We start from the raw sequence: 26,134 nt of genomic DNA, 5'->3' as shown, positions 1-26,134 counted from the left end.
TTATTTATGATTAGCTAATCTTTTATACTTTTGCAACATGTTGCTACAGAATAAAATAGTTTTGTTTACCTAACTAATCGAGATAGAAATGAAGTTGTGTGTCTATAAATGATCAAGATGACGAGATGAGTTTTAATCTGCGTACTCTCTGAGTGGCAGAGATACTAAAATTGGTATTAATATTGTCCTGACAATCCTACATTACGCCTTTTACGTCTACTTCTCATGTAACACAATTTTAAATTCCAACCGATTCTTTCACTTCCCAGTATGCAAGTCAAGCACCAATAAATATGTATATCGGAACATAACTTTGCATCAATAGTGCCTTTACCGAAAATTGTCCAAGCCGGACCAGATACTGAATATGTTGAGCTCAGTGCCTATAGCGAACTTTTTGTCCAAAATATTGGTCGATTTGCGATAAATATTATAGAAATTTGGACAGAATCCTTTTCAGATAATAGTATGCCTGTATATCAAAAGAGGATAGGATCGGATCAATAATTCCCTTAGCCCTACTATATGTTACATACATATTAACAGACATATTTTCGAACTTCCGGCTGACTTTATATCGCATATCTCGGCAAATATGTGAGTTATATTATTAAAATAGAAGGAGCGCGTTTTTATAATAACGGTGCATCTTTGTGCCTATTACTAATATCAGAATTTTCAAACATCTAGTTGACACTTCTCCTTATATATTTGTGAGGTTCCTTAATGAAACTCAGGAGACATATTTTTCCCATAAACCTAATGCATATAGGATTTTTAAACTTCCCGTCTCCTCCATATTGTATACCGATATAATGACTAACATATAAGATATCTTAACGGAGAAAATATTGGAATTCCGTCTACGAATTACTCAAACTCTCATTTACTATATATAATAAATTTCGTTATTCTAACAAACCGACGGAAGATGTCCGTCCACATCTTTTCTGCCCCCAATATACCCTGTGAAGGAGTCAGTAGGGTAATCCTTTTTCAATTTCTTTTTTTTTGGCATTTTCTGTTCCTTAGAATTAATGTAGAAACCCACTTTACCATTTAATTGGATGATTCTAGTAGGGACGATAACCATTCACATACTTTTTAAGAATAAATTGGGTTTTTGTGTTTCGAGGATCCAAACATGAGCAAGCGTGTCCGCCAGTGAAAAAACGCATCTCATTCACCCAGCCATTTCTCCGACAGATGTCAAATTTGTTTATACACTCCACGATATACCTCTCATTACATGTGAAAAAAGTTCTATTGTAGAATTTCTATGAAAAAAAATCAAAGAGACAGGCCAGATTACCCTACTGACCCCTAGAGTGAATTCCGACTTCCCACCATTTTTTAGACCGTATAGGTTGGGAATGTGGTTTAACGCTGAAGATATATAGTATTCTATATTTAATTAGCCTCTTCGATTGGGTTTATGTAAAATATGTTTTCTTTAAGGCTGCTTTTAATACAATTGTCGCCGTTGGGAGCAAAATATAGTTATAAAAGTATTTTAGTTTATGACAAGTCATTATAAGTTAAAAAGATACAAATTTGATTGTAACTCATTCACGATTTCATTAAACAGTGACAACATTGTTAAAAAAAAAGTTTTCTGACACCTGAAATAAAAAGAATAAATATATACATATTGTATAATGTTCGTTTACATTCGAATATTAATATGAATATTGATATGTTTATTTATATCTGTCATGTCAACGTAAGGATCAATACTTACAACTGGTCTAATTCTTTGTTAACGTTTATAAAAAAAATATTATTTATTTTAGTTATATCACACGAGAATTGTCAGTTTGGGCAGTTTCGATAACGAATCTTATATATTATTATATTTTCTATGAGAGAGTGGTTTTGTAAAAGGCCTCGAAGTGTTTATGGGTCAGTGTAACTCAATTATTGTGTTAAATTGTTATAAAATGTATTAAAAAGTAAATATAACTCAACGAAAATATTTCTAGGATTAACATTTCATCTGTCAAACTATCCAATTCTACTTATTTTCGTTCATTACATTTAAGTTACATTTCTTGCGTTTTACCCAGAGATATAGAGAGATTCCAGGAATCGGTTATTGGTTAATTTATTTACAATTTTAGAAAATAGTATTGGTAAGGAAACTACTGATGCTCAATAAGAAAGGTAGATATTCACGACTTTTTCAAAATATTACATTTCTCATTGGCTTAGCAATGAGAGAGATATTTAAGTTTATTTATGTAACGACAGTAACTAAAATGACTAAAATATATATCTTTTTTTAACATAACGAGTGATATTTAATGATATTCTTTAATATGAAATTAATGTCTCTTCATTACCGCAAGGTAATCAATCATCTGCTGCCGATTCTGTTCTTGTTTTCTATTAACGATATTTCTTCTGTAATAAAGTGCTCAAAAATTTTATTATAAGCGAGCATTTTAATTCATATATTTCAACTGATGAAGGTGACAGTCTTAAATAATTTGGTTGCTTGATTTAATGGAAATAATTTCTCATTGAATTTCAAAGACGATGTGCTCTTTCTGTAAACTGTCTACCACTCTCTATGTAATGGGAGTAATGTACTAGGGTTTTAAAAGTTATAAATCTACCTAATCTTTGTAGAGAAGTGTTTGGCATAATACTTCTGAATGAAACAGTTTGCTGTTTCTTCGTTTGACCCAAATGTTGGGCTAAACTAACCATTCCGCCTCATATATCATGCCCTTAATTCACATTCGTGCACATTTGTGATTCACTTTTCAATATAAAAAGCACTTATTGTTTTATCTTAATAAATGCATCGTAACACTTTGTTAATTTTAAATCTTAGGTGTTGGAATTTGGGTTTCTGTAACTAAGTAATTTTAGATTTCGACGCTTGAAAACTCTCTTGCCTTTCATGACTAATGACTAATTCGGTAAGTTTTGATTTCGTTGTCCCAAAAATGAAGTGCGTATTCTTCATCAGTTTTAATGTATTCTAACAAAGATTCCAATATTGATTAAATAATTTGACTTTTGTCGCGAAGGCAAAAACTATAACATCGAAAAAAAAAATCAATTTGAATTGAAAGGTAGATTATATATATTGTCACTTAAAATGCAAAACAACGTATTATCAAAAAATTCGAAATTCAGGTTTTTATTGCTTACGATTTAATACATCATATTTCATATACATAAGTATACATATATCACTGACGTTTAAGCTTCCGCTGTCCAATATATCCAGAATATAACCAAAACACACATTTTGTTTTAATATGAGTAGTTTCTATTATATATCGTTTTACCTTCACGTGGAAATTTATGAAAAGTGATGTTACGCTATTTTGCATTCTAGGTGACGATATGTATGTAGATATATTATATATTGGCATCGGTATATCGTGATAATATTTCAATTGTGGTAAGAAGATTATCGCAAGTTTAAATATTAGTACGTGCTATTAACCAACTAAATTCGCCGCAATTGACTCGTGAGCGACTACAATTATTTAGTTGTATGCTCAAAGCACCGACGCCTATCTAGGCGACTATCTCCCAGCGCCGAGCTCGAAAACATCTCAGTGCGAGAACTGGCGAAATGGCACGTTGAGCTGGCCGAAGAAAGAAAAGCATAAATCGGCCCACACGATGAGCGAGTGGGCAGTCGAGCAGAGTTTTTGCAGCCGTTCAGTAGTCAACGCAACATAAAAGATCGAAGCAACAACGGACTTTTAGTGGATCACTAAACCGAACAAGAAGATCACCAAACGCAAGTCAGCTGGTCCAGACAAACCAACTTAACATATAAACATACATACATAAATAAATGTCTACATTAATTTTGCGTAGTGCCTTCGGAGTATTTAATATACAAGCTAATATACTTATAAATATATACAAATAAGTATCTACTGATTTGTGTGCTATCAGAGTGAAAACTCATTTGACGTCAAGACGCCGTAAAAGTGCCTATTTTTGTTAAAAGAAAAATTTCTGCAAGTAAAAAACCGCTAAGGTCGCAGAAAATTTTACCGAATTGAGTTAAAATATTTTCGCTGAGTGGAAAACATTCGCGGAAAATTTATTATTACATTCATGCATTGCCTACGTCAGCAGACAAATTATGCAAATTTGCGAAAGGACAGCCACGAAAAATAGTAAAAAAGGTACAATTTAGATCGTCTAATTGTGATAAAAAATTTAAAAATTGCGTAAAACACCATTCGTTTTATTAGTTTAATATTGGATCAAATAAATATTTGAGAGTGCTAGTGCTTTTGTTTGCGCCCCTTGTATGGTCAGAGTTATGAAAGTGTCACCGTATACATTGCAATCGCCACCCTATCGAAACAAACGAAACCCGGAATATCTATTCGACGCATCTAAAAGTTATCATATAAAATTCGATATCATCGCACTGGCGAAGGATTGCAATCTCAAGTCGAAATTAAAAAAGTTAGAAATATATTTTATGTTTAATAATTTATGTAAACGCAAATCCATAGATTTCGAACAACACTTGACAAAATTATTAACACTTAAAACACAAAAGACTTCATTGATTATTAATGAAAGAAGTTTCGTGAGTGTTGGTAAATCGAATAAGTTAATTGTTGGTTGAAAAAATTTGTGTGTCAGTGTTGCTGAACGGGACAAGTACAGTGATATTGGCGTAGATATTCGACATACTCCTATTTTCTATTGTATTTGCTCCAATATCTTAATAAGGTGAGTGGTTTTTATGAAACATTTTGGTAGTTAAAAATAATAAGTTGCTTAAACTATGGTAAGAATTGTTATTGCATAAGATCTTTGAACTATGTATTACTTCGGTTAATTAATTTTTCAAGTTTCGTTTGAGTTATGTACTGTGCTACAAAAAATTTGAAAATTGTTTCGGTACTCTATTAAAAATAATGTATTTTATTTAAGTAATGAGAACCATGAGAATTTTGTAACTAGTTTTCGCTTGGCATTTATACCGAATTTCACACTAGTTAGAATACCTACAAGCATGTTATTTAAGGCCAGTGGACTTCAGGTTAAATACATTTTGATTTCTCAAATACCTGCTGTTATTTTCACTGATGGAAATAGCTATCAAACCCAGTGGGGTTTTTTAATTCATAATAATTTATTTATAGATAGTGTTAAAAAATCGTAATATATTTATTAATATATATATATATAACTTTTGTACTATAATTAAATTTTAGTGTGAGTTTCGAAATGCTTAAATGCCAATTGTTGTGTTAAAGCTTTTCGAGTTTTAAATAAAATTGTTGGATGATTGAAATAAGGTAATTTTTTTAACACTATTATTAAAACTAAACAAGTAAGGAAGAGCTAAGTTCGGTTCGGTAACCGAACGTTTTATACTCCCGCAACTCTTAAGGATTGACTCGTACTCCTTGATCAACTTTATATGTATGTAGCTAGCGAGGTCTACGCTAGTATTGCTGCTCTGCTGACGGAGTGGATGCTCGCCTTTTTGAAAGAGGCTTTACTTCGTAACAGTGTAACCTTAAAAGCAGCCCGAAAAACATAATTGTGGTCCCGTAGCCTAAAACTAACCTTGATGGAAGACTCCTTACAGAGAACCCCGTCATCCAATCTTCCTTCCAGCTTTGACCCATCCGTGCATACATATGTATATCACTTGTCTACATAAGTACTTATATGCGAGCAAAAAAAGAGTAGCCTTTGTGACGCAGTTTTGCAACTTTTTCAGGAATTTTAAGGAGGAGAGAATTCCAGCGTGTTTTCGTGCCACTGACGTTTGCTTTAAGCAAAAGTAATAACAATGCCAAGTTAAAAAGGTGGAAGACAAGGATAGAAGAATATAATTATAAATTAATTTACAAACCAGGAAAAAAAATGTAGTCGCCGATGCGAAATCACTCCGTCAGCAGAGCAGCAATACGTGTCCTCAGCCTTAGAGCGACCTTCGCAGCAATGCAAATGCCGACAATGTCCAATGTGTAAAATGGAATTAAGTGCTGTTGTTGGTGTAGTCCGCAATGCACCAGAGAAGCCGATGGACACGTTCAAGCTTTTCGAACGCTCACCTAGTTATTTCACCTTAGAAACAAGTCGAAAACAGTAGCCTCCAAAGAAGGAACACCTGGGGTTTTATACCTCTTGGTAAATAAAATCATTTCAGTTTAAGTTGGTTGGCGGTAGTTAGAAATTTTCCTTTTACCATAAGAGCAATAACTTCGCCGACTCTTTGCTCAAGTTCTTTCAGAAAATCAATTACAATTCGTTGGGAGGTGTACGTGGTTATGCATTGGTTTATTGATACAAAAACTAAAAGGAAATTATTATACACCTTTATTTTTATATAGCTCAATTTGGCTAAAAAATGTTCCTATGTTGCGAGGGGAATCACTTTTATACAGTTTATTTAAATTTTAAATTATTTATTTAATTTTTTGATATCGAAGATACATATGTAGTTGAAATAAGTGTAGCCATTTCTAATCGTACCATAAGACTGGATATTGATCAAAAGGGAGTAATGAGTATTGAAGGGGTAGAGTTCTTGAGAGTGTAACTGAATTCGTTGATGAAGGCCGCAATGTGTGATAAACACAACAAGCCAGATCCGATTACATCGCGACAATTCATTGTGTGCTCCACACTGACAATTTGGAATTTTTATTTCCCACAATTACAAAGAAAATACAATTATCATTAAAATAGTTTTCACTTTTAAACGAATACCAATAATTAAATTTGTTATACAATATGTGCATATATGTATGTATGTGTAAGTGGGATCAAATTCATAAATATGCCTTTAAAAAAATCCATTCATAAATAATTTGTGTGTTTAAATCTTTACAGGTTTTCTTCAAACTATAATCTGCTCTATCTCTACCCTAAACATGAGTAAATTGTTGCTTCTTCTATTTTGATCATTTGTATGCCCATATTTTAACCTTTTCCTGCATATATTTGTCTTCTCTGTTTATTGTCATTACAGTAAACTAATTTTAATATAAGCCATAACAGTGCACAACTTTATCAATTTACAGAAACAATTTTTTCTGATTTAGAAGTATTGTACAAATGAAAAAGCAAAACTCAAAATATTTGCTATCTCTATACTTAATTGGGGTGGTAAATCGTGCCTTAGTCATTTATAAATGGTTTTACTCAGTAATAAGGTGTATAAAATAAATCAGTTTGATAGATTAAACAAAGATATAATAATATAAGTTTGCAAGCGATCTGATCAGGAAAATGTCCAAATTATCAGCCCTTTCTAAGCTTATACATATCTGTTCAGGGTATAAAAGAGTAAATTGCCTAACTTGCTATTTCGCCGGGTCGGCCCTAAACAGAAAATTCGCGACCTATGTAGATTTACAATTGAAATATTGTAATTTTGAGAACTTCTTTATTATGTTTATTGCTTAGATCAATCAATCAATTCATTGAAATATGCAAACTATGAAAACTTAGGACGGATGTGCTAATGGTGAAATTAAGGTGAGCGTATAAAATATTACTAAGCGAGTGTCTGCTTATCGGAAAGTGGATAAACAAAATATATTTTAATGTTGCTAATTTATGCGAATTTGTCGTTGATATTGAATCTGCCAAAATTTATGCGGCTGTTTTATACCATTTTCAAGGATTTTCCACACAGATGCTGAATAAAAATCAGCACTGCACGGCATTTCTGAGGCAACGAGATAACCTGTTGTTTTACACTAATGCCAATTGCTGATAACCACACCGAAGCATATAGACAGACGAACTATTGTATATGTATGTTACCCATAGACGGCAGGTATACACAAATAAAACCGGTTACTGTTATCAGTGAGCGCCAAGTTTGTCTTTTTGTGTATTAATATGTTTAAAGTAATATTTATAATTGTATTAACTATTTGTGCTTAATTTTGCATTTTTTTTAAGTAAAATAATTGTCCACATTCCTTAAAATTGTTATTATTATTTAAAATCTCAGATCTAACACCTTTAGGTATCCAGGGAAAATAGCGGAAATATAAACAAAGTACCTAAGTTTTGACGAGAACTCATTTCTAAATATGTACATATATTTTATATGCCTTAAGAGACTGGGATCTGAGGATTATCAAATTAGAATCTTTTTATAATATAATGAACACCAAAAATGTAATGCTTGAAAGAGTTATCAATAGCCTGCTTAGGAATTTGCACGCCCATCAACAAATTAGTCAATTAGTTAGCAAAAATGTTATGCAGTTTTTAATATGCTTTCTGGGTTGGTTACATCTAGTGCAAAATATTCTCAAAACTAATTTGATATTCGTTTGAGTTCGGCATTAGTGTTTATTTATTTATTATTTATCCATAGTTTCCACAAATTTTACGGATCAATCTTTACTTCAAGTACGTACAGTTGGTTTAACAAGAAAGCAACCGACTTAAGAAAATTATTTTTATTTATTCAATGCGCTAATATATTAATAGGCGTCCAGTCGCTACCATTTTTTATAACTTCATTACAACTGGAATACATGCTCACGACTAAATTTCGCTATATTAAACTAACATTCCGTTTAATTGATTTATTGATCGCAACTTTTTCATAAGTGTCCGAACATTTCAGATCGGTTTCGCATCTGACGACTGTGAGGGCCAATCTAATAAAGCTATAATATTTTCTTCTTCCCATCTGCTATACTAGCGACTCCGATGTTTGAGTCATTGTCTCTTGAAGAAGCCAATCCCGCATTCCAACCTCAAACGTATATGATGTTGGTGGAAGTCCACGACGGTATATCGTTCTCATGAACTATGTATCCACATTTTCCCTGAATATGATTAGTTTACCAAATCCTTGTCTTGTGAAGTATCCTTAAACCTGATCGGTAGAACAGCTTACCACTTTTAGTGGACCAAACATGCTTAATTGTGTTCGTTATTCAATACGAGAACTCGTCTGTGAAGAATCTTGGTTTGGTGCTCTCAAGGATATAGTTGGGTTAGCTTGGAAAATGTTCCTTGTAACCAAATCGTCCCGTTCTGAACCAAAAAGAGTCAATTCCAATGTTAGAGAAGTGTCTTTGACTTTTATGGGAACAAAGAAAAGATAGCCTTTGCGACTAAGGCCTATAATTGACTGACTGGGGTTGCAAAAAACACCATTAACCGAAAATCTATAAAGTTTATTTTTTAATTTGTAATAGGAAATTCTAATAAGTTTAATGTATATATTTCCCAACCCACTAAAGCTTCAACAAACAAATTTGCCTAGCACAAATATTATAAGAACTCCTCCTACCGACAGTGTGACAGTGGTTGAAACCGGAAGATAACCCCGCTAACCCCAATATAACGACGATATTTGAAGGCTTTATGGGAGATGGAGTGAAAATTGTACGATAGGTGTGGCACCGCCCACTTTTTGGTGAAATCACTTATCTCTGGACCCGACCAATCGATTTCGACTATATTTAGTACGTAGCATTCTTCTCATGTTGCTATGCCGCAGTGTGAAATCGTTCATATTCCAGTATACAAATTAAGAAGCAATTAATTTAACGTGGTACAACTTCGCACGAATAATTCCTTTAAAGTATGATACTTTATAACCAAAAGATGTCCAAATCCAACCAAAACTAGTCCAGTTTCTAGTTACCGAATATGTGGGTTGAGTATCTATGGTTTACTTTTGAATGAAAATATCGGTCAATATATGGGATATACAATTGAAATTCAAAGAGAATTTTTTCCTTTTAATAATATATGTATGTGTTAAAATGGTTTGTATCGGGTCAATACTTCCCTGAGCCCCCATATACCTAATATAAAGATTTTCGAATTTCTGGGTAACTTTATACCTCATATATCGGTGAGTTACCTCAATAAAAATGAGAGAGCGTGTTTTACTCATAACAGTGTATCTTTGTGCCTAAAATATATAAAATTATGCGAAAACTTGACCTAGTTCCCATATGTATCAGGAGTTTCAAACATCCGGCTGACTGTACCCCAGTATGAGAAATATCTTAATGAAACTTAGGGAACATTCTTTTACTATTATTATTACTATCATGCCATAGATAATAGTTAATAGTAGTAGTGTATAAGATATATATAGTATATGTACATATGTATAAGTATATAAAATTGATTGGATTCCGATCCTCTGGTTGACGAATTACATCTTAAGGTATTTCCCTGGTTTTGATTCATGCAAGTTGCAAGAGTATAAAATGTTCGTTTACACGCGAACTGAGCCCTTTATTACTTGCTTTCAAACTATTTCATGTGAAAAAGCCGATTTTTTTCTTGTTGAATGCAATGTATGAAGAACTTTTTAAATAATGTTAACAAGTGTAAACTAATCTGTTTAAAGATATGTTTTATTATGTATTGTACTACAGTTTAAGTGAGTATTAGCTTTTGTGTCTAAATTTAAGAGCAATCGGTCAAATAGTTTTGCTTTACGTAGATATGTAAGCATAAGTGTCATAATTACGTCAAATAAACTGGTGGAAATGAAATACATGGGTTATCCTTTATAATTCGGAATCAGAGAACAAAAACAAATATTAATCATCGAAAATTGCTTTATTTTTTTTTTAAATATTCTCCTTTACGATCTGTGCACTTTTGCTTGCTTTTGTTTGATATATCTAGGAAACATTCGTTCTGAATGCATCAACCGCCTCTTTAGGTGTCGAAAAAAAGGAAGACTTAACGGTGGACGTCTTATCAAATCGATGCTTTGACTGCTTAAAAATGCAGTTTTATCAGCCGAGTTCGCATTGTCGCGATGAAGAGTAATCTGTCTTCGACGGTTGTTTTTCCTAATTTCTTGAAAGACAGTTGACAAACAAGTATTGACTTATTATATGAAACCCATTTCTAATCATCTTGTTGACTCCTGTTTACTCTCGTGCGCATAAATCCACGACTTATCACCTGTTACAATGTTATAGACGAGTTTCGAAACAAATGAAAACATTTTTTCTACAATGAAATATTTATGCATTATTGAATGTATGCTGGTCCTACTAATGCCTTTAGTTACCTCAATCTCAAGATAGATCACATCACAATATTGCAATATCAGTTTTCGCACAGCTCAAAAGTTTTCGAAACAACAACTGATTTTGGACGACCTACACGAAATTCGTCTTGGAGTAATCTACGATCTTACTTGAATTCACTATACCTGTTGCAGAGTTAGACCACGATGGAAGTTGTGAGGTGGATCAAAAAAATCGATTTTTTCTCTTACTTGAATTGATTTTTATTGATGCGTATAAGAACCTACTTTTCAGACGTTTAAAGCACCGAGCACTCTGAAACGCCTTTTCAAATTTGCGTTTAACTTCGAAAATATTCACCAGAACGACATGAAATTTTCTGTATTTATTTTTATATATATGTACATATGTATATATATTAAGAAAATAACATAAAAAAATGAATTTTTGAAAATTCAAACCTTTTATGAAATTTTCTTATTTTTTGGACCCACCCTAATATATGTATGTATACATACTTGTATATTTCTTTTTCATTTCAAACGTCGGTTTGTCGATCATCAATAGTACAAGTATACTATTTTATTAACCCCAATTAAATCCATCACACGTCTACAGGCGTACAAACGCACCGTATATACATATATATATAAACATAACATAAACAACTTCTCCACTTTGTTGTTGCTCCTATATTAATGAATGCTTTTGCAAACCTCTTTATTCTTTGCTTAATTCACTGATAAGACAATAATAATTACATTATATTGAAGTACAAGTTTGTATGTCTGTAAATGATTTTTGCGAATTGTTTGCCGATTTATTTCATCTATTATTTACTATGTTTATATGAATTTAATTAAATGCAAAGCAAATAAAGTTTTTGAAAAGCATTTTGATTTATGTATAAAGACTCGGAGTTACTTCACACCCACAGGTACATAAAAACACTCCAGTATTTTACATGTAAATGAATGTATATATGAACAAAGATTAAAGAGTACTTACATATGAATAAATTTGAATAGGTGCAAATTGAGGTCAAAACAGTGAGTACTATGCATTTGAATGTTCATTGAGTACACAATCGCCTAAGTTGATACTTTTTTCGCAACGCCTTGGAATCGATTGATCGTCTGCAGACTGTTCGTTCGTTCGATTGATATCCACAGCGTTGCCACTTGAGAAAATCCTTGGGTACAAAAATGTCTACCAAAAATTCGCAAAACTACCAATTTCTTTATCATCTTTATCATTTAAATACAAGAGTATTTAATTTTGCATTAAGCCTGTTTTTAATTCATTTGGTGTTTGGAGTTGAAGCAATGAGGAAATATCCCAACGTGGTTGTCATTCATGACAATATTTTAGTTAGTAGGAATAGCAAGCAATTAAGTACTACATGTTTTGTTAAGCAAACAAATCTTAAGAATAACTTTCATTTTAAATACAGCTGATAAAAAATATTGCTTACCAACCAAACTAACACCGGACCAAAACGGCAACGGCAACGCCAATGCACAGTTACATTTCTAGGCACGTATCGGGATTTTGTTTCTGTTGTTTATCGTTTGTAAGCATATATAAGTACATTAACTCAGCTTTCACAAACCTAAGGATTTGTGTACATGTCCAAAACGTCATCTATTGTGTGCCAGTGATCTCGATCAACTTCATAAGTTTATTAAGTCACTTGAATTTCTTGACGTTTTCGTTTATAAGAGTCTTTTACAGCGAGTTTGACATCCACATATTGTATTCAGCAAACCCTCGACGAATTATTGTTTCGCATTGTGAAAAGACCAATTAACATTTATAAAGTGAATTGGCATAATCTAATTTTATTCAAATATTAATATATATACAAACATATGTATATCACTTCCTACCTACAAAAATACTGGAATTCTGTACTGTGTTACAGTCACAAATCTCCAAATTTGAGATTATAAATTAGAGAAAATTTTTGTGACTTGAATCCAGTTTGCAATTCAGTACGTAATAATAACCAAAATTTCTCAATCTAAAACGAACATCCCTAATTAGCTGTTACATTTTTTCTATCAATTTCAAAATATGTACTATATATTTAACATTACATACAGTATATCAAAAAAATTTTGTTTACATAAATAAAAAAATTAATGCTAAAGCTGAAAATGTGCTTAATTCATATGGAAAAAATTTGGTGAGCATGCGTCGACGTCAATCAATTTTAAGAAAAGATTTAAATTTTAAGTGTGCTTAAATCGGCTGTTAATAGCAGCCACTTTTATTTACACCAGGATAACGACCCAAAACACACGCTTATCTTGTACGTGAATGGTTGTTATGGAATTAAAAATAACTCAAATATCTGGAACTTTTTGGAAACCGTATTCGAAAGCATCGAATTTCATCAAAATAAATCCAAAAAACTGGATCATCGAATTAGTGGGTCAAAATATCCGGAAATAATACTAGAAATCAAGTGGTGAGCATGAGTCGACGTCTAGGGGCAATAATTCCAACAACATGTAGACCAAAAACCGCTAAAACTATTGTAATTACTTTTGAATTATATAAATAATCATTGGTGTATGTAAACTTTTTTGATATGAATTAGGCGCTTTTTAAGCTTTAGCATAATTTTTTTTTTATTTGTGTAAACCAAAAAATATTTGATATACTATGTTTAATGTTAAATATACATAATTTGAAATGGATAGAAGAAAACTAAAAATTTATTAATTTTATAACAAATAAACGTGTCGTAATTTAATAGAACTAGGTGTATGTAAACTTTATTGGTTCTTAGGAAAACGAAAATCACTATACATACATATATGGTGTGTGGAAGTTGGGGTAGTATCGGCCCGATTTTATCTATCCTACTATCATGCCACATACTAAAAAAATTTTCTTTGGGTTTCATTGAGGTACCTCACAAATAATTACCAATATATACGGAATAAAGACAATCGGATGTTCGAAAATGCTTATGTTATCATAGTTATATGAGGACTGGGTCAAGTTTTCGCCCAATTTAATCTATTTTCGCCACAAGCATACACTGTTATGAGTTAAACATGCTCTCTAATTTTCATTGACATAACACACAAATTGACCGATATATGCTAAATAAAGTTACCCGGGAGTTCGAAAATCTTTATGTTAGGTATACATATGTACATACATGTCATTATAAGAGAAGGCTTATCCCTTAATTCATGTCGATCAAAAATCAACTATAGATACCGGTTTCTAAATATTTGGTAGCTAAGTCTCAAATTGTTTTCAAGGCTGCAGATAGATACCAGCTTCTTGGATTTCAACCCAGAAACATGGCAGACGCAGGCTTCATATATGGATGGCAAAAAAATAATAAACTCTCTAAAAGTAGTTAACGACACTGCAGAAAGAGCCGTAAAGCTAATGCAAGATTACCATGGATTGCTAACCAAAAATGAAAGTGATTGGGGTTATATTTTGCAATGCATACAGGAACATAGGGAAATGTATCCGAATTGTTCAAAACAAACTTTTAAAAGTTGTAAATAATTATAATTTTGTGTAATGTATCATACATAATTCAGCGAATGTACCATTGGGGTATGACTGACGTGCAATTAATAATACAATTTTCTATCGGCACTATAAGGCGTGGTCCGAGAAGCGTGAAATTTTCGTAGATTCATTTTCTTATCAAGTCTCAACTATTTTCAGCTTTCGTGACAAAAATTTCGAATAAAAGAATTTTCCCATACAAAGTAAGAACAGCCTAATGTACATACATGTCATTATAAGAGAAGGCTTATCCCTTAATTCATGTCGATCAAAAATCAACTATAGATACCGGTTTCTAAATATTTGGTAGCTAGGGGCTGGAACAGTTTTTATTGGAATTAAGGTGGCATACATTAAAGATATTATACGTGCAAAGTTAGTTGTGTACTGGAAACTGAACGAATCAAGTGAAATTTAAAATTGTGCTATGTACATATATGGGAAGTAGGTGTGGGCAGTTTGGTCGGGTCTCGAGATATGGAATTTCACCAAAAAGTGGGCGGTACCACGCCCATCGTCCAATTTTCATGCTGGATTCCATAAGGCTCTCTCATCTTATTTCGGTGTTAAACTTTAATGTCAGTGGCTCATTTTGTTATTGATTTATTGCGCTTTAAGTAGAGCGCGAAACGACATGGCAGCACGACAGTAAATTGTAAATGACGTCGTGAATCCTTCTACATGAGCATTTGTAAGAAGGCAGCGATATTACAATGGCCGGCCTGACACAAGACAACACAGAGTCCATTTTGCATGTACACAATTTCGTTGTCGGCATACTAGTACCTTTCACTTCAATGAAACTTTAATATTTTGTTCAATAAGTAAATATGTAAGTTTTTTTTTCTAAATTATAAATTGTTATTACAAATGAGGCATCACTCCTCTCTACTGTCGTTGACAAATTTAAGAAAATTTTCAAGTTCGCGAGACCGGCAACTGACGGCCTGCAGTCTTGTAGTCGTGCAGCTGTCTAAATAACTGTGTCCATAAGAACGTGTGTATTTTAATATTTTACAGATGTCGCTTGCAGTCTGTCGCGCTCTATGTGTTCAGCACTTGTGTTTGTGTGTTGTAAATGTCACAAACTGAGACTTTACCTCAAATGTCTCAAATAGTGACTAGAGACTATTTACAGAATTAAATGTACTCTACATACATATATGTACATATGTATGTATGCATATGTAAGTATTGTATATCAGGAAGGATTTGTGGCGAATATTTTTAATATTCTAAATGAAAATATAATAAAGAGAAAGCACCAATAGTAAAAGGGACTACATACATACATACATATATACAACTTACATATAGAGTTGGAGAATATGTTTAGATTAAGAATCATTTCTCTGCAATACTCAAGTTGCCGACTTAATTTCAATCTAGGAATTAATTGTTTTATCAGATGTCTATTTGAAACACAGATTACTGATTAAATTATATACAAACTTACTCATTCTACATATTTATATGTATATGTATGTATTAAAGTGTATCTTTATATATATAAATCTTCTGACCGTGTGTTTGCATTTGAACTGCTCCTAAACAGATGGACCGATTTTGATGAAATTTTGTATGTATGTTCAAGGAGATTCGAGAATGGTTTAGATTTACAATTTGGTCCACTGGAAAATGTTTTTTTACATAAATTTTTCATTTGTAATTAATTGCTAATATTAAATGTTTGACCGATGGATGGCGCTACCATCGCAGTATCCAATATTCAAACCTTAAATTGGCGTAAACGTGCATTAAACAAAACGATGCCAAAGTAGAAGGCGACATCTGTAGATCAAGTTTTCATATTGTGGACAGAGTTGTTCGTTCTTAAGTAATAAATTGGGTCATTCAATACATCTATGGGCAGCTATAACATTTTTTTCATACCTGCTAACTATTGGAGGGGGTATCTGGACAGGGAATTTACAATTGCAAAAGGTCTGGCATAAAAAAACTAATGGCATAACTGAAGTGTTGATAAAAAGGTCTATTAAAATTTGAGATATACAGAAATCTTTTCGAAGCATTGCACAGAGCAATGCAATATTTAAACGGGAACGCTGAATACATATATGTATGCGTACAATTTCAAACTGATCCTTCCTGAAAAATTATTAAATTGCTAAATATTAGGAATGGTAGAATATAACTGCAATCAAATACACAATGCAATGAATTAAAACTGGCTCATTTATAATTCGATGAATAATATACCACGGACATCCCAAAAGACTGATGCCATAACCTTGCAAGCCGATGTTTTTGTCTTTCCACGCTTGAGAACCGTTTCTTAATACAAATGCAGTCCACTAGGCTGACAGTCGATTGGACTCGATTGATTTCACTGATTCACAGCCCAAATTCAATAGTATTTTTACCCCAAAAACCAATTCTTTCTTAACGCACGAAATTCTTTATGATTCATTTTTTTGTAAACTAACACAAGTTGCTTCAACAAAAATGCGATTATTCCTTAAATAATATTTATAATCTAACTAATAGAAATCATATAGATGGTATTAGTAGTACTACCTATGTAACAGCCACAGTAAAACTTGGGCGGGTCCTCTAGTATACAATATAAGAGTATACATTGTAATCAATCAACAGTTCTAATGAATAACTGATCAAGTTCTCTTGGTTAGCATGTCATCGAACTTGAACCAAATAGCAACACATATCAATGGGAATCAACAACTAGAGCATACATGTCTACAAATATGCTGAATGTTGCTGATTTATTTGCTATGGCACTAGAAGTGAGCAAACCAATTGTGAATAACTTTTACTGTGCCACATATCGTGATAGAGATCAATCGACATACTTATGCACATATGTACATGTGTGAATGTAATATAATATGACTGCAAGAAACTACTTGTGGGTTCACAAATGCACTCACATTTTTAGGTCAGTCGTGACGAGCAGTTTGCCTGACAACTGAAAGTCACTGTTTTTATTTTTTCTGTCACCACCGAAAAAATGAACAGTAAAATGACTGTCAATGTTTCCAATTTTTCCAAAAACAATTTTTGTGTACGCCAAATGAAAATTTTTTTGGTAAGGGTTTTAAGGTAAAAAAAAGTTTTTTTTTGCGAAATTATTTCATAAATATGGATTGAGTAATTTTATTCATCCAAGAAAAATTAGTCAAATTATAACCAAATCTTTCCCCCATTGTTTTCTGATAATATTTTTTCATTTAAAAAATGTCGGCGGTCATTTAAAGTGAAAACTGCTGTTTTCCACAAAAAAATTTTACTCGTATGGGTAGACAACACCCTTAATGTAAAAACAAAAAAATTACTAAACTATGGGGGGATGCATTTTATGTGTAAAAAATAAGTTTGAAATGAATCGGTGAAGTAGTTTTGAAATGACAGTGAACACGAACTTTGAAAACGTATTTTTGAGAAAAACATGACAAATAAAACTTCCCATATTATCAAAAGTAAGCTCAATAATGTGCAAAAGGTGCGAATTAAATTACTCAATCCATATCTAAGAAATAACTTCGTAAAAAATATCTTTTTTGCCATAAAAACCTATCCAAGGGTAATCTATTTGCTATTTCTTTCTATGTACCATTTTGGTCGACCACTTTTGGCCAATTTTCACTGGCTTCTCGTGCAGCCAACTTTACTCCATTAAGGGAGTTCTGCATTGACCGAAACAGGGCTATATGATGGATGCATCAAAACCCTAGCCAAGCTCTCCCAGTTTTTGCCGATTCATCAAAGATTTGTGTGATCTAGCGTTGTTCTGATGGAAGGCAAAGCCCTTTCTGTTGATCAGTTCTGGCGGTTTTTCGATTGCTCTCTTCAATCTCATCAGTTGTTGACAGTAAAAAGAATCGTAGATGTTAATTCGTTTTTTTTTTTTTATTAAATTGTTCACAGACAATTCATGTGATACCCAAACGTCAAGCTTCTTTTTGCAGCCAGTCTTTTTCGAACCATTTGATGATGAATTTTAAGTTCCTTAGTGATGTCATGGCTGTTTATGTGATGGTCCTGGTCAATCTTTTCCATAATTTCATCGACTTTTTCAACGATAGGTCGACTAGAGGGAGGTGCATCTTTCACATCGAAATTTCCGGAACGGATCGAGCGAACCATTGTTAACACGTCTCCATAAACTTCACAAATTTCATTGGTTTCATTGGTGGTCCCTTTTTTATACAAAAATTTCAAAATATAGCGAATTTCTTCATTATTTTCAATAATTTTTGAACAGCTGTAACTTTTTTTTCAACTTCCCCGCATTTAATTTTTTTGGTCAAATATTGGTATGACACAATGTGATTGGTTAGCAGTGGAGATATGACTGCAATGACATCAATTGACGAAATACGAAAAGACTTTTTCGAATACCCAATATTCAATTTTGGTTTGCTGAACCACCTAAGGAATTTTCAAATCAATGTTTCAAAAAGTGGGAGACTATTTCGTCTTATTAACACGTATCTATGAAATTTTATTGTTTTTCAAGTTTATGCCATATCATTTATTGGTTCTAACTCTATATAGAACTGGTTAAAAAACTTATTCAACATCTGTATATTTATACAGTTACATCGTTTTCTTCAAAAAGTATGGCCCGACAATATACCTTCTTGAAACTGCACGCCACACAGTTGTAATTGTATTTCTGGATTTGATTCCCTCCATATACGCCAACTTTGCTTGTTTACATTTAGATCAAAATGGGCCTTATCAGTTACAATTTTCAATAATATTATTAGCAAAAGGCGAATAGACAAATCTGGAGGGTTTAGCTGGCTTGTTATTTGAATTTTGTACGAAAACGGGGATAAGTCATTATGAATTGTCCCTTGTAATGACCGTCTGCTAACTCCAAGTTGGACTCTTTGATTTGCCAGAATTGACGGTGCAACAGCCGCGAATATTTTTTGAAAACGAACATACGGATCTCGATGTTACGGCCTTCTTGCGATATCTCCAGATGCCGCAAACATTATCAACCTCATAATGGTCCGTCTGAATTTCTTTTGGACCGAATTGACGCTCTGCAAAGCATGGTGAAGCTGCACTATCCAAACCTTCTTTTCTGTATCCCAAGAATTCTTAAACAAAAAATTTAATTATAACCTAAAAATAACTAGCAAAGTTATTACGATTTGTCTTTGTAGCACGATTCGTGCACCACCCTGTATAAGTGTTGAAATTTATTGAGCTAACAAAAGAGTCTGGGAATAAGTGTGAAACAAATCGGTTTGATTTTTTTGATAATAAAAATAAAATTTACCAAACTTTTAAAATTAATAAACAACATTTGCAAGTGGCAATTATAAAATTGAGTTCTTATTTAAATGACAGGTTCAAAATATTAGATTAAGTAGATCTGGTGGAGAATAATTTTAAGACTTATTTCTCGAATCGCGTTTATAATGACTTTATGATCCGCCGTGTTATATTGGAATACTTATACGCACATAGGTTTACGAGTATATGTAGATAACGCACACTCTTTACAAAAGAGCCACACCTCATACGCACACCAAAGCAAAACTTTAATACAAAAGTAGTAGTTTTCTGGTTAGGTAAGATAGTGATGACAGTGAAATTTCTTTTCTAAGTGTATTCTAAAGTGATATATGTATTTAAAAAAATGGTTTTTAAAATTTTTTAGTTCTAAAGTACTATTTTGTTATGTGTCCTTGCGCTTGGTGTTTCTTTAGATCATCCAATTGATTTCATTTTTCGGTGTTCTGTTATCTCATACAGCTTTTACTTCAAAAGTGTAACACTACTCAACAAATCTCAAGGAGAAATTTCCGACTGATGTGCTAAGAGATCTCTGGGGTATTTGAGGTGACCTGATTACGAATTTGAGTTCAAAATGTTTTCATCACATATAGCTATTTTAGTCATTTTAGTAAATGGTGGTTTGAGACCACTTGACCACAACACAAAAAATTCTACGTGTTTGAAAATTTTTACTATCAGCTAAGGTTTAGCAACGAAAAATTAGAAAGAAACAGCCTCTAACATATCACTGTTGCAAAATGAATACAAACTAGTGTAAATTGAACTAAATATCTATAAATTACGGTGTAACTTTTTTTAAAAGAATTTTTTAATATCACTACTTCAATTAGTAATACCATAAAGTATAGAATTGTAAACTTTAGCATTTGCGACATATGACAACCCTCTTCAATCCAATCAGTCAGAGTTTTAGGTTTTGTATATCTCTTTTAAGATCTTTTCTTACATACGGACAATCCTCTTATAAATATATATACTGCATATGTACATATATACCAATTTCTGGTGCTTTTGGATTCAAATAGTACGCTTAGAATATGATACTCGTGCATTCGCTTACTTTTGCGCGAATAATACTCTTAATATATGTACAAGTATGTACATAGATTAAATTTTGAAAAAAATCGTACTGAGTCATTTTCCGCATACATATGTACTTATGTACTCGTATACCTATACTGTTAAATTGCCCGCTTCGACTGGAATTCATTTCTCCCAAAAGGTTTTCTTGTTCGTGGTGATAATTAAGACACAAGAGAGCCAAGCTAATTTTATGAACTAAACAGCCGGCTTTCAATTAAAGATAATATAACATATTTGACTCATTAAAATCAATTTAAATAAAGACTTATATGTTAGCTAAGCAATGTCTAAATTTAATAATTCTTTGTTTTTATAGTTATAATAAAAACCTTTGTAAATTTTCATTTCCAGGTCGGATTTTAAACTCAACCCAAAGACAGCACAAATAAACTCCAAAAATGGTTGGTGTTGCTGCCGGCTCCAACGAGCACAGTATGTCGTCGACGAAGAATCCTATGATAAAGTATATGCTGAAAACACGCGAGAATCATGCACGTAATCAGAAATACGACTACTCCCATGTCTTTCGTCGCAAGACACGTTTCGAAATGTTCCGACTCTCCGTCATTGCGATGGCCATTGAGTTCGCCTATGCTGCAGAAACGTCTTTCGTTTCACCGATATTGTTACAGATTGGCATTGACCATAAACTCATGACTATGGCTTGGGGTGTTTCTCCGATAATCGGTTTCTTTATCTCACCGCTATTAGGTTCGCTAAGTGATCGTTGTACACTTAATTGGGGAAGACGTCGACCGATTATTACTTTCCTGTCGGTGGGTATATTACTTGGTTTGATATTGGTACCATGGGGAAAGGATCTTGGGATATTATTGGGTGATATCGGCTATAATGTAACAACAACGAGCAATTTGAGTGCTATGAATGAGGGATTAGCGGCTGCCTTGATATCAAGTGAAGTGGACAGTGCAGAGGGCCCATTACCGTCCAATTTCAAATTTGCCGCAATATTGACAATTTTGGGTATGGTGATGTTGGATTTGGATGCTGACACGTGTCAAACACCGGCTCGTACGTACATGCTGGACGTGTGTATACCCGAGGATCAAGCTCGTGGGCTCACCACCTTCTCACTGCTGGCAGGATTCGGTGGTACAATTGGCTACGCTATTGGAGGTATCAATTGGGAGAAAACTAAATTTGGTTTGTACAATTAAATTTTCTTATACCACTTGTATGTTAGTATGATATATATGTATGTACGCTCGTATTAATGGTTGTAGGTGCAGCACTTGGCGGTAATATTCCTACAGTTTTCGGAATGGTTACCGTTATATTCATAATTTGCTACTTTGTCACCATTACAACGTTCCGCGAAATTCCGCTAAACCTGATTGAGCGTGACGAAATGTTGAGACCTCTTTCAGCGTCAGCTATTAAGAAGGAAATCAGTAAAAAGAACAATGCCATCTACTACATCAAAGAGGTATTAGTTTGACGTACCTAGTATTCAGGCAGTTGTTGTTTATGCCTTTACATTAATTATGAGCTTTTCCGATTTAGACTGATGTGCTGGAGTTACAAAATGCTACAGCTCAAAAGAATTACAACACAATGACTCCAATGGGGAGCTATCAGAACGGCATTTCACCATCTAAGGAAATTACAGATAAATCAAACGAGCCATCTCAATCAAATAACACAAATAACAATAGCACTATGGCTATTGAATTAGATGAATGTGTGGATAAGCCCATAACTTTGGCGAAGTACCTGAAGAGTATTTTTATCATGCCGACTTCAATGCGCATACTCGCTTTAACGAATCTGCTTTGCTGGATGGGTCATGTGACATATTGCTTGTATTTCACGGACTTTGTGGGTGAAGCTGTATTCAATGGTGATCCAACCGTGAGTTTCTGTCTCAATTGATCTGTCGTACATATTTCAAGAGTTTCCTTCATATTTAGGCTTTGCCCGGCACAGAAGCAGCTCAGTTATATGAAGCTGGTGTTCGTTTTGGCTGCTGGGGCATGTCTGTGTATGCTCTATCCTGCTCCATTTACTCAATAGCAGTAACAAAGCTGAGGAAACTGTTAGGGTAAGTCATGTATGATTATAACAACTGCTGTAAACAGTGTCACATTATTCCGCTTCTTTGTCATTTCAGCACCAAGGTTGTCTATATTACTGGTATTGTGTATTATGGCGTCGGTATGTTGATATTGGCCATTTGGCCAACCAAGTGGGGTGTAATCGTATTCAGTACTTCGGCCGGCATATTATATGGCACTATTTTCACAATTCCATACATTTTGGTGGCCAATTATCATGCCAAAGATTGTGTAAGTACTTTACCACTGCTGCTCATAACTAAATTTTAGTCTATTTATATTTTTTTTGCCATTTGTAGTTCCGCATGCATAATGGTGAGTCGGTTCCGCTAAAACAGGCGCGTGGTTTGGGCACCGACGTGGCCATCATAAGTAGTATGGTATTTATAGCGCAACTGGTAATCTCTCTGTCCATAGGTCCATTGATTTCCTGGATGCAGACAACGTGTGCCATATTATATGCGTCTACGTTTTTAGCATTTTTCGCAGCAATATCAGCCACGTTTGTTTTGTACGTTTAAGGTTCCATATCATTATTTCACAGATTAAATACCAAAAATGACTCATATCCCATGAAATTATTAGGCTTAAAAATATTTTCTTGTAAATTTATGCGAATTAAATAAATTTGAAAGATTTAAAGTATTTTAATTTTTTAATGTATGTACTTTAAAAAATAAATAGTTCTTTAAAGTTAAAAAAGGTTATTTCAGCATGGCTAGAAGATAGCAGCTCAACCGCCGCTATATGGTTACCACCAGGGAGTAACGCCACCACTGTAAGCAATGGGAACGGCAACGGTTTCGTCTGGGCCAAGTGCGATCTTTTTACAGTAATTAGCTGATACTTGACGCCAAGCGATAGTATACAGGAATTCCATAAAAAGATCGACAATATAGAGGACACAGCCATGACTATAGAAGGTCAATTGATTATCGCCGGAGACCTAAATTCCAGAGCCGTAGAGTGGGGTATGCCAAACACTGACTCGAGAGGAAAGCGAATTCTAGAAATGGCTGCGCGGCTAGGTATAGTATAGTATAGTATAATAGTGCTCAATACGGAAAATGTAACCACGTTCAGAAGACCGGGATGCGAGGAAACCAGACCAGACATTACCCTATAAACAGAACGCATGGTAGGCTCAACAAATAATTGGAAAGTCCTGGAGGACTATACTGCAGCGATCATCACTACAACTCTTTCATGATGGACACTGGAAGAAGCGCTTACCAGCTCAGGAAAAATAGTGGAACACGAAAGTGGAACATTTCGAAATTAGACACATCGAAATTAATCGCCGCAATAGACGAGCAGAACCCATCTAGCGACCCCTCCCTTACAGCAAGAAAAACAGCAGAGCACACAATGCTTAATACGTATATAACTAAAGCCTGCCAAAAATCAATGCCCAAGGCTTCCCACAGCACACGTAAAGCAGCAGTTTACTGGTGGACTGAAAATATCGCTCAACTCAGACGCACATGCTTCCACCTTCGCAGACCCTACACGAGATCCAAGCGGAGAGGCCGCACCCCAAGAAGCCGAGCAATACAAAGCAGCAAAAAACGAGCTGAAGCACGCCATCGACGACAGGATATAAACAGAAACCCCTGGGGGCTCGGGTATAAAATAGTAATGAAAAAACTCGGCGCTAGCGCAAAGCCACCTGACGTAGCCGCTGCCAAAATGAATCACATCGTGAACACACTATTCCCCACACACGAAATAAGGGCCAGTGGTCCAGAACAAACTATAAGTACTGCGCAAATCCCCCAGTTCACTCTCGAAGAGCTGCAAGTAGCCACTGGCAAGCTCAAGGCCAACAAATCACCCGGCCCGGACGGGATCCCAGCAGAAGTCCTCAAAATAATCGCTGCAGAGCGCCCAGGAGTACATTCGTACAACGCCTGCCTTGAAGCCGGAATATTCCCTGAACCCTGGAAAAAGCAACGGTTAGCACCAGCCGCTAGCAGTAAGGGAAAAGAAGACCCCAATTCGTCATGAGCATACCGTCTATTATGCATGCTTGACACAGCGGCAAAGCTGTACGAAAGCCTACTTAAACCAAGATTCTAGGACTGTCCCCTAGACAACACGGCTTTAGACCCGGCAGATCAACCATAGGAGCTATAAAATGCGTCATAGAAAGCGTAGAAGGCGCACAGCGCAGATGGCATAAATACAAAAGAATAGTGTTGCTGTGCAGATGTAAATCTCTCGATGAGAAAAATGGAACACCACCCTGAAGTAATGCAAACGCGGTCTCAGGGTGGGCGACGGTTCCTTTTGTGACGATAGCACCGATGATGCGGAAGGCATTTTCCACCCCCTCATCCGTAAAAAAAAAAGGTTCTTTCAGCATGCTAGACCCTAATGAAAAGTAGGAAAGAAACATCAACATTTAATGGCTGAGTCACATACAAGAATGAACAATTATGTAGAATTCTGATAACGTTTATTATGCTACTTGTTGATAACAGCAATTCTTATTCCGATTCGTGTAAAAAAATTGTAGCACTGTTCGAAAATAATTGGAACCGTGCTTCCCGTATCGACATCCTGATAATTTTGATGTACTAAGCTGTATATTTTATGGAGTTACAAGCATGTACTAAACAAAACTCTTATAGTCTTCGCAACTTATGGGTAACAGAAACTTAAAATCTAATAGGAAATGTTTATTATCATTCGAAGAACATTCTTTGGAATTTATTTTTTGAAATTTATCTCTTTCAAATGTTTAATACGGCTACGTCTCAGATGGCCCATCCGTTGAGTTCAATTTTCGATGACTACTTCGAACATTTCGACTGCTCATGTCGAATGACACGCGTGCTGTTATACTTCAAGGCCTGAATCGAAGCGGGATTGTCCGCATAGACTTTAGACCTATACTTAAATCACAAGTTATAAATTACCAGGTTGTTCAATAAGTTTTGTCGTTTGATAAGAAAACACACAATTTTATGATTCAAAATACACTTTATTATGCAGTATAATCTCCCTAAACATTAATACACTGGCCCAATCTGTGGATCCCATCCCTGGAGTGAGAATCCGGAAGGTCTGCAAAATAAGCTTCAGCACCCTATGCAGAACGTCTTCACTTTGATGAAAAACGCTTGCCACGCATAT

The 26,134-nt window shown here is 34.2% G+C and overlaps 1 protein-coding gene across 2 annotated transcripts; it reads left to right on the top strand.

Annotated features, from left to right (window-relative positions):
* The first annotated feature begins 3,643 nt into the window (after positions 1-3,643).
* On the top strand, positions 3,644-23,641 carry LOC105228668 (proton-associated sugar transporter A). Of its 2 annotated transcripts, XM_049452102.1 has the most exons (8): positions 3,644-4,163; positions 4,503-4,725; positions 21,273-22,085; positions 22,166-22,368; positions 22,446-22,793; positions 22,853-22,983; positions 23,053-23,227; positions 23,296-23,641. In XM_049452102.1, the coding sequence occupies exons 3-8, from the start codon at positions 21,320-21,322 to the stop codon at positions 23,515-23,517; spliced, it is 1,845 nt and encodes a 614-aa protein (XP_049308059.1). In that variant the 5' UTR covers positions 3,644-4,163; positions 4,503-4,725; positions 21,273-21,319; the 3' UTR covers positions 23,518-23,641. The 2 variants fall into 2 exon arrangements, with proteins under 2 accessions (XP_049308059.1, XP_011206875.2); XM_011208573.4 differs by having other exon boundaries at positions 3,644-4,725.
* Positions 23,642-26,134: the final 2,493 nt, after the last annotated feature.

Source organism: Bactrocera dorsalis, chromosome 3 (assembly GCF_023373825.1).
Source record: "Bactrocera dorsalis isolate Fly_Bdor chromosome 3, ASM2337382v1, whole genome shotgun sequence".
Classification (NCBI taxonomy): domain Eukaryota; kingdom Metazoa; phylum Arthropoda; class Insecta; order Diptera; family Tephritidae; genus Bactrocera; species Bactrocera dorsalis.
The sequence above is the reverse complement of the archived record's forward strand: the minus strand, read 5'-3'. Positions and strand labels throughout refer to the sequence as shown.